Genomic DNA, 10,660 nt, shown 5'->3' with positions numbered 1-10,660 from the left:
TGCACCAGAGTTTAAACTCTCCTTAGTAACCACTGTCTATAGCATATGTAAAGAAATCCAACCAAGCTGAACAAAGAATTTTACATCACAAGGTCACATCAAAAAACTTTTCTCCTGTTCCAGAATAGATGAATAGTTTACAGCAGATAACTATGTTGATTTGCAAACCATTTCAATAAAGCAAATCCAACTGTGAAATCATACTGTTCCAAAAAGGTGATTTGTTCAGGTCATTAAAGGCTCTAGCTATGTTAAGAGGAAGATTTTTAATGGCTGAACTGTTGGACCAAGAGCCAGAACACTGGACATCTTTTGGATTTCTGCCATTTGTCTACCATGTAATGTGTGTAATAATTGAGCAAACAGTCTTACCTCTGCCTTCATCAACATATTTGTTTAATCTTTTTGATCAGAGAGGCCCAGTTAACATTTGTAAATTCCGGTTCAGCTCTAGAGAATGTGTACTTTTTGCAGGAAAGTCAACATAGACTTTAAAGCTTAAAACATAAACTAATGTGCTGCAAGTATCCTGAGTTGAAAGCATCAATAGACAGATATGTTTTAATTAGGTATACACAGCAAAAACCTTTTAAGTCTTGACTCTTACATAAATGTTTCTAAACTAATCCTTCACATTCCTTTAATTTGTGGTCCATTACATCCTGTGCAAACTGTAAAATGTTACTGAATCTTTATATGCTTTCTATAGGTTGAAATGAAGACCCAGACTGCAAAGAAATAATATATTAAATCACCCTTTTGCATAATGTTACAACTTCTTATATGGACATGTTCCAGGTTGTTTAAGAGCTAGAGCTACAGCAGTGCCTATTCATTTCACTGTTTCCACCAAATTTATAGACTCTCAATTTTGACTCTCTCTCCACTGCTGAAAAAAGTGCTAAAGATGGCAATGAAAAACAACAGAAAATAAGAAACTAGATTTACAAAGAGGAGTTGGATTTGCAAACCAATATTTTGATCCCATTTTTAAGTGATGAGTTTCGTAAGACTATGTTATTTATCATATAAATTTTAGATGCAGCTGCAGTTTTCTATTCAGAGTCTGTGACTAAATGTGGATGTTGGCGGCTCCTAGAGATTCATGTCCAAGCAAGAATGAATTCCAGATCTCTTGTTATTGCTCAAATGTTCTTCTTTATGGAAAAAATAACTTAAACACAGAAATGCACTAGCGTAAGCAAAGAGGAAGTTTTAGAAAGTCTGTGACGAAGATCTGTTATATGGCACTTACCTTAATGAGTCAGCGTGGGATGTGTTGTTCAAAGATTGATCTCCTGTAGGTTATTAGCATTCCTTAAGTAACATGTAATTAAAAAAAATGTTGTGTTTCAGGTCTTCACCAAAATAAAAGTTTTGATCAAGATATTAAAAAAAAAAAAATCATTTTGACAGAAGTATACAGCTTCATTTGAGATGTATTTCTTATACTGTTTCATTTATTTAATTAAATAAGTAAATGTTTAAGTAGGATGCTGTTCAAATAAAAGAAGTATTTATACATTTTAAATCTTCAAATTAAATGTTGGGTTCTTTAGATTTTTCTCCAGTGTGATGGTGTTAGCCAGAACAATTTTTCAAATTTGTCAATTTTACCAGTGTTTGCATAACTCTAACTTAGTATCTTTTTAATGAATAAAAAGTTGGAATAAAAGTATTTATCATGATGATAAGGAAGCTCATAATAAAATATCACCATGCAGCCTCACATGGCTTTTCATTTTAACTCACTTATCAAACAAGAATGGAAGCAGTTGAATAAGAATTCAGAGAGATGGTGCGTGTGTTGGATAGGTAGCCAATGGGAAGAATATTTCCATATAAGTAAATAACATTCCAGTCCCTTGATAATTTCTCACTGGTTTTTAAAAAAAAAGTTGAAAAACTCTATTGTTTACACAGACATACTTAAAAGAGATTTGTATTTAAAATCTGAGATACATGAGATACAATTTTTTTTTTCAAATATTGCTCTAATCAGAGGACAGTTAGAATGAAAAAGATAAAAATAATTTATAAACAACTAGTCTCAGGCTACAAGGTCCCAACAGGTAGTCAGATAAAAAGAAGATTATTTATGGGTGTAAGCCTGAGAAAAATACAGCAGTCATCATGCACTACTGAGAAGTGATGTTCACAAAGACTCATGCCCTAGAAACCTATAGTGGGGTGCAAAAGACATTGCTTTTCAAAAACTTTGAAAAGGCTGACACGGGGTTTAGTGAGTCCATGTTTCAGCAGCCCTTCTCATATACCTGTTCTGCTTTAACCCCAGCTCCTTGGCATGGTCATCCTCCAGGCTGGCAGAGGAAGGAGCTCCCACCACAACAAAAACCTGTTTCAAAGTTTGTCTTTGTGTGCATTGGCACTGAGGGGGCAGTTCAGAGCTGTTGATAAAATTGTTATTGTTATGGACATAGTTAATCATACAAAGGACCTTTTAATTGCCAAGGACCTGTACTTGAAAGCTTGATTTAGCAGTCACAGGGGCACAAGAGTCATGGCATATGGCTTTTATGATTTCACAATGAGTACGAAATATTTCACATGCCTTGAAAATTACTACAGCCAGTATTTGGAGAAGTTAAAAAAAAAAAAAAAATCCTAGGGCTTTCTTCCAATATGTAACATCACACACATCGTACATGGCCAACAAAACACTCAGACAGCACTGTCACTCAGTTATGCCTCAGGATGCATCTTTGAATTCTCTCAGTAACCTCTGTACTGCTATTTGCCAACTGTTTCTGAATTTGAAACTTTGCCTAAATTGCCCGGAAGAACAAGAAGTAGATATATCTATCTGCTTTTAATGTCCTACTTTTATTAAAATTATTTCACATACTTTTTACATTTAAAAAGTCTTCTGTGCTCTCAGTTCTGATCTGTGCAGTCTAGTAAGAGTTTTCCTTTCTTTTTCACCATGAAACTAACTCTGAAGGTCAGGATTAGTTCTCTTTATGTGTAAAAATATGACTTGTTTTATAAAATTTCTTTATAGCTGAACATGTTTAGCTGTTTGCAGAATTTTCTCTTTCAAATTATTCTTTACTTCTAAGGCTGTTCTCAAAACTCAAGTTGTATTTATTTAGTGTTTCCAGAACACATGATCCTAACTGGGTAATATGTATTAATAGTAACAATGGTGATAGGTTCACTGTACATGGAAATGAATCAGAAATTAGTTCAAAGTAGGAAAAATATGTCATTACTTGCAAAAGATTACTGGAATGTGTTAAGTACATAAATTGAAAACCATTCCTGTGGCTAATTGTCCATTAGCACTAAATACTTACAAATACTTACAGAAGAAAATTGCATTTGAAGAAGAAATGAAATTAAGCAACTGAAAATGAATTGTATTTTCTGTCAAGAAGACATCCGGAGCTCTAAGTTTATAAAAAGCTTGTGGCTTGTGGTAGTGCTCCGACACTGGCTAGTAGACTCTCAAGAAATTTTCCCAGTGACAAACTCTACAGAAACTTCATGTACAATTGCTAACTGAACAAAAAGTCAGATTTATCTGTGGTTAAAATCTAAGTTGCAATGGAAAGTAAATATTTCTGAAGCTTTAGTTTAGCCCATCATGAAGGAATTCATGTCTCCAGCCCAGAGATCACATCCGAAGTGTGCAAAGTGACTGGCATAAACTGATAGCAAGTAATCACCAGAAAACTGGCAAGCAAGGAAAACAAGTACTTATATTATTTCCTCTATATTTAGTAAAAGTAATAATTCTGTTTACAAAAGGAAATGTTTAACTGTTATCTTTCTTCTACAGTATTTTTGTCATATAATGTTACAGATTTTCTTTCATTACTCTCACATCTTAGCCAGCCTCCTGCTGTAAAAGGTTAGATTCCTGCTGTCTCACAAATAGCCTCCTTGATGCGAATCAGCCATTTATTTACTCTATATAACTTCTCTGCAGTTTTAGATCCTCTCAAGTTATCTTATTTTGCATGAGGCTCAGTGAACTAGATAACATGCAGACTATTGTGAGGGAAGACGTACAAAGCCCGACAGCTGTTAACTTGAGTTGTAGCCCAGTTCCCTGACCAGACTGCCAGCTTGAGTGAGTTTATGAACTCCGATAAAACTTTGCTGCTCACTTAATTCTGCAATGATGAAAAATGTTCAGTGGACTAAGTACCAAACTGAGTGATGTGGAATATTAGTACTTAACTAATTCGTAGAGGCATCACAGAGGTAAGTGTTGTAAGCTGCTCAGATACAGACATCACTAAGGCTGTACTTATATGTAAGAGATGAGCAATGGTCCTAAATGCTCTTTTCAGAAACTCCCATCCTTAGCTATCTCTTTGGTGTAAAAATACAGAAACTGAAAGGGTAGAGTTAAGTAGCTGTGGCAGAAATTTAACACTCAAGATGACTGATTGCAAAATATTGATTTTTTAAAATGCATTCTTTTTTATGATTGACATGCTCCACTTGGATATGAAATACTGAAATGTTAGATGTCACCACAGGCTCACTAACGTCATGCCTACCGTAATGACTCTGAGACTGAATGCCTGTAAAAAACAAGATCCAGGCGCTATGGTCGAGGATGACAACACCAGGAGAACAAATTCACCACAGGAGGCAGCTCTGGCAACCCAGTGGATTTTGACAGGAGGATAACGTTTTACCCGTGCTCTTATTCCTGCACAATCTTGCATGGAGTTACCAGAGAGAAATAAAGGTATTGCCAATGCTATAAATCTTAAACGCTTTGGAGGCTGGGGCTGCCTCTCCCCAGCTGAACTCAAATGAAATTTTTGAACTGGAGAAGAGGGCTGTGAATTTGGAGCCACAGAGGCCTTCCCTCCAGGCAAGATTTTGAACATAAGATTTTGGAGGAGTCAGTTTTTTATTATTACAACTGCTGACATTTGAGGGCAATAAACTGGCTAATCTAACAGTAATTTTGAACCTGAAGTTCAGGATGGGAGGAACTGAGAGGGAACAAAAGAATGCAAAGTTGAGCAAACAATGATGCACACACAGAGTCAGTAATGTTCCCAGTTCTGGGGAGACAGGCATGATCCTGCTAAGGTTATACGTAGCATGGAAAGTAAGAGTAAAAGAAAGGGCAGGGAAGGGTACAAAACTAGCTTTGTATCACCAGCGTGACTCCTGCTACTCTCAGGGAGCTGGAATTCGGCTATATCTGTGTTTGTCATCAGTCTAGAGGACACATACAGAACTACTTACACTAAATTGGCACTTTCCTTCCTCTGTGCCACTTTAAACAATTGCAGCAAAGAAAGGAAATTTCATAGGATGTAGAGGAAGTTCCATCCTTGCCAATGCTGAGAACATATCTCACCATTGCACATATGAAGCATGGATTGATCTAGCCTATAATAATCGGTGAGCACTAATAATTTCCAGCAGTTAAATGTTTGTTGCACCACTAATGGGAAACAACTTTTGGAATTTTATGCTGCTTTTTTGCAGACCCTTTCTCTCATTTTAAAGATGCCTCCTGTTCACTTCAGAATTTAAAAAAAAAAAAAAAAAAAGACTGGAACTCTTCTACTGAATGTTTCTGTCTCAAATCAGAGTGAAAACAAGAGCAACTCAACTATCTGCCCAGACTTGAATAACTGGTGGGAAATCGTGTACTATGTAGTACCCAAGTATAGCGACACTATCTGTGTTATTGGAATGCTTGGAAATGTATTTGTTCTCTTCACTTATTCACTGCACAAGGCCCCCCTGAAGGCAGCTGAAATCTTCCTTATGAACCTTGCTGTTGCTGATCTTATCTTCCTCACATGCCTCCCTTTCTGGGCAGCGAACATCAGGAATGAATTTAACTGGCCATTTGGAAATTTCCTTTGTCGCAGCACCAGTGCATCCATCAGCCTAAACATGTACACCAGCATCTACTTGCTAGTGGCAGTGAGCGTGGATCGCTATTTGACTTTTGTTCATACCTTGAACCACAAAGGGATATGGAGCAAAACTGTCGCCAAAGGGATCTGCTTGCTCACCTGGTTCTTCGGCATCCTCCTCAGCATCCCAACCTTTATGTTTCGGACTGTGAAACACTTTCCCCTGTGGAATATTTCAGCATGCACTTTGGACTTCCCCACCCCATCGTGGGTAATAGCTGAAAGCCTGGTATTCAACATAGTGGGGTTTGTGTTGCCATCTACAGCCACCACCTTCCTTAATTTCTCTACTATTCGGTCCCTACAAAAAAAAGCAAGAGAACGAAGAGCACTCAGAAAAAAGAGTTGTAAGGATCACAAAGGCACAAAGGCTACCAGGTTGATCTTCACGGTGGTTCTGATGTTTCTTTTGTGCTGGACTCCTTGCCATTTTTTTGTATTCCTTGATATATTATACCAGACAGAAGTGATCAAAAGTTGCTTCTGGGGGGAACTGCTCAACTTTGGTGAGCAGTTTGGTTATACTCTGGCTACCACCAACAGCGGCATTAACCCTGTGATTTACGTCTTTGTTGGGAAATACTTCAGGCAAAAGGCTTTAGAAGTTTTTTCACAGTTTATTCCCTGTGGATTTCCTTTGAGCTGGGTATCATTCAAAGAAACGTCTTCATATTTCAATATGAAATATGAAATATGACTCCAGTCAGGAGTAGTTTAACCTAATGGTTCTCAGTTCCATCTTCATTTTGATATTACAACTTATTTCAAATGGCATTAAAAATGAATTTGAATCGAACTGATCTGACATTCACAGATTAAGCTAATTATTTATTAAAATAAATCACTTGACTGCTTATTTGTCCTCAGCTTGCTATTCTTTTTCTGTGTTATCCATCCAAATGCATAACATGTGATACCAGAATTTTATACCAAATCATCTAATCTGTTTTACCAATTATCAGTGACTTAAAAGAAAAAACTACTTGACAAGATATCGGAAGTCTGGTTTCTTTACAGAGACCCATAAGGTGGCTGAACACTTTATTGCATCATATCTGTGATGACAATTACTATACCACCAATAACATTATACATAAAATTATAACATGTATTGCAGAGCAAGTATGAGGTTAACCTTCAGCTGACAGCTGCATTTGAGCAATTTAGAATAGGTCCAGTTATTTTTAACAATATTTTAAATGCTTTGCAATTCCATAGTACCGTATGGAAAAGTTGAATATTTTTTTTGTGCATTTCAAATATATTCAGTGCTTAAATATTGTACAAGACAATGTACCACAAAGAAAGTGTACATAAGCTGTAAAAAAAAAGCAAAGCAACCTGGTATCCTCCTCAAAATCTGACTTTTTTTTTTTGATCCAGTAAAGTGTTACACAATTACTCATCAAGTACCTAAAGTTTTTTTTTTATTTTTTATATATTAAAATATCAGTGATGGCCATTGATACTGTATTATTTTGGAATATCTTTCATCTGAGGCAAGTCCTTAGATACATATTTATATTTTTATGAATAAAAAGAAATAAACTGCATAACATCCCTTTTTATACCACAGTTGTCTTCTTTCTTGTATTTATTTTGTATTTTGTCCCTTTCCCTATTCCTTTGGGGAAGAGCAAATATATAGTTCTGTGATTAAAAATCCTTGCTGCTGCCAGAATATAAACGCTGGTGGTGGTAGTAGTAGTAATAGTAGTAATAATGACATAACAATAATACACCAAACAGGAGATAAGGAGAAGGAAACTTCTTTTCCATTGCAGCCACAATTGCAGAATAGACTTAAGACAACTGAGATATCTGTTCCCATAACTATAAAAGTATGTGTACGTACAGACCTGGAAGAAGACAGGAGATACACTTAGAGTGCAGGCTGTTCTGCCAGAAAGATATTGAGTGCAGAAAGGGGCATACAGGCACACCATTTGTGTAACAGTACATTGAATTAGGTATTACAAAGCCTGTTCAGTCTTCTACACACTGTAACAGTGCTGCATTTTCTGCAGTTCTTTTTAGTGTTGCCATTTTGAATATGGATTTACTCTCTTGTTTAATTATAGAAATCTGCCCATTCAACTTCATTGCAATAAGATTAATGTTTGTTTTTAATGATTCCCCAAAACTTTTTGAATCTGAACAGTGGAAGCCTTTTGAAGAGTTAAAAGTCTATCTTCCTGCAATGATGGTTTAAGAATTAAGGGTGGATTAAGGGATCAGGAAGGAATAATCACTCTTAGCTTTCTTAGTTTCACTCCTTCTGTGACAGGCTTTTTTAAAAGAAATATCAGGGTTAGACATCAGCAGTAACAGCAGCAGGTGAAGTCTACTGAGTCATCTGAGATCAAAAACTTAATTCCAGTCTATTGTAAACTGTTGCACACTGCATTTATTTAACACATCCCCAGCTGAATCCTTAATTTAAAAAAATCCCATGCAGAGATATCTTTTTAGGGAAAAAAGCGCTAAAATAATGAAAAAAGTGTATAAACAGAAGTGCCATTTTCCCACTATGCATGGGGACCTTAAAAGGGAAAAATATCTTGTCTTGTCTGAGTAATGCTTGTCTGTGTTATGCAATGTACACAAATAAGGGGAAAATTACTTCTTGAGCACTCTGGCATATTTAGGGTATGAGCTAATAGATTGAAAAATGTCTGAAATCTGAAATCAATGGAAAGCCTGCCATCTACTTCAATGGGCAAGTGACAAGGGCTTCCATGAAAGTGCTGTTTCTATTCTACATGTATACAACTGTCAGGAAAAGCACCGGTAGTTTAAATACTGCTTTAAACCACTTAACAGGGTCTTGCAAATCAATGGGTTTATTCTCCAATACAAATATACATAAATGAAAGTATTTTTTATCTATGAACTAAAAATTGATCAGCTTCTCTCATTACTGATTGTGTGAGCTCTATTAATATAGAAAAATATGAAGAGTAAGTGCAATTTACTCCACAGCAAATGCAAAATTCTATATTTAGTCAGAAATGATCCACTGCACAGATACAGGGTGAAGAGTGAGAGACTAACAGCAGTTCAGCAGAAAAGGATCCATAGACTAAAATTTGAACATGACCCAGGAGTTCCATGCTGTTTCCACCTTGAAGGTGTATATGACAGCAGGTAATGAACTTAAATTGCAGCAAGGGAGGCTCAGGATAAGCATTAATAAAAACCTTCTCCTGGTAAAGCTAGCGATAGTCTGCCTTGGAGAGAATCCAGCACCACAGCAATGGAAGCCTCCCAGACCACTTTAGACAGCCGTTGTTGGGGACAATGTAAGCATAGTCGGTTCTGCCTCAGCATAGGGAGTGATTTTTAATGATGTGCATCCTTCCATTGACTCTTTCTCTTGTGGTCAATAAGTAAAATTTCCTTGTTTGCGCTTTCAGGGCTCTTCACCTATCACCTTTCAATCAATACTGAAATGTCAGCTCTGACAGCCAGTCAGCTGACTCTGCCAGACTCCACTGCCCATGGGTTGTTCTTTTGAATAAGCACCCTTTTTACCTTCTCTCATGTTACTTCTCACACTCCCAATAAACATCGTCAAGCATTAATCATTAAAAAACTTCTGTGCTGCAGTACCAATCTTTTATAGGCAAGATGCCAACACCCCTAAGAGCTTGCAAGTATAATTTAACTTGTTCTCCTCATCCATCTACATTGAATTAGTATATTCGATATTTTAATCATAATTTCTCTAGGGAAAGGACTATCTTTTTGTTACCTGTTCAGGCCATGCTTAATGCCCAGCTTAGTCTTAGTTTACAATATGGCTCTGCTAGCACTAGTGCGATAAAGTGGCATTCAGGATTCACTGAAACCCATCTCAAGGAATAATACAGCCTGGACTTGCATTTGCAGTATCAAAACATTTTGACAAGCTATTTCAATTTTATGAACTTTAACTGTAAAGGTAGACAGTTCTCATATCAGATTCTGCCTTTAACACCACCATGCCCTCCCCCCAAAAAACCCCCAAACCCAAGCCAAAGCCAGCTGATCCATTTCTAAGACTGAAGCTAGAAGAAAAGACATTAATCACTACAAATAAAGACAGAAGCATTTTCAGAGATCTATAGCCACACGGACTTCTAGCCTGCCCAGGAGTCATCTTCCTGGGAAGAGAGCTGTTTGTCATCCCTGTGAAAATCGTACCAAATTAAGTAAAAATTTTGACTCTTAGATGAAAGAAAGCGGTCTGCACGCAGCACAGACATGCTGGAGCTTTCAGCAATCAGACACCATTCTCACGGAGATGCTTAAACCCTCCACAGTTGCCTATGACAGGGTTTCACAAGAGATCTGGTCACACAGCAACAGGACCCACTTCACTGCCCGTGGGTGGCTGTGGGCCAAGGGCAGTGGATGTCAAGGAAGCTGCTTGCTCAGGGTCCTAGTGAGTTTGTTGGTGCACTTCCAGCAGCAGGAAAGGAAAAAGTGACAAAAGCTGTGCCAGACCACAGGACCAGAATCAAACTGGGGAAATGGGGCTGTGGCTGGAGGTTAATGGTGAACAGAGAAATATCTGACTGGCAGCTGGGAGTCGAGAAATGGAGGAAAAGACTGAAGGGAGAGAAGAAAGCAACTTCCAGTGTCTCTGTCAGCCACTTCCCAGTGCAGGAGTGTGTGGAGGAGAAGGAAGGTCACATTGACCAAAAGAAAGCATTGAGGGAGGAGAGGAGACAGGGACTGGCTGTACCAGGAGA

The 10,660-nt window shown here is 37.4% G+C and overlaps 1 protein-coding gene across 1 annotated transcript; it reads left to right on the top strand.

Moving 5' to 3' along the window:
• The first annotated feature begins 4,536 nt into the window (after positions 1-4,536).
• Positions 4,537-7,531, top strand: BDKRB1 (bradykinin receptor B1). The gene is given in 3 exon segments (XM_075031003.1): positions 4,537-4,635; positions 5,551-6,612; positions 6,615-7,531. Coding segments are annotated over 3 exon segments (1,194 nt in total). The 3' UTR covers positions 6,648-7,531.
• The last annotated feature ends 3,129 nt before the right edge of the window (positions 7,532-10,660 follow it).

The sequence above is a fragment of the Buteo buteo genome, chromosome 6 (genome assembly GCF_964188355.1).
Source record: "Buteo buteo chromosome 6, bButBut1.hap1.1, whole genome shotgun sequence".
In the NCBI taxonomy this organism is placed as follows: domain Eukaryota; kingdom Metazoa; phylum Chordata; class Aves; order Accipitriformes; family Accipitridae; genus Buteo; species Buteo buteo.
Note: the sequence above shows the minus strand (reverse complement) of the source record. Positions and strands in the feature narration are given on the sequence as shown.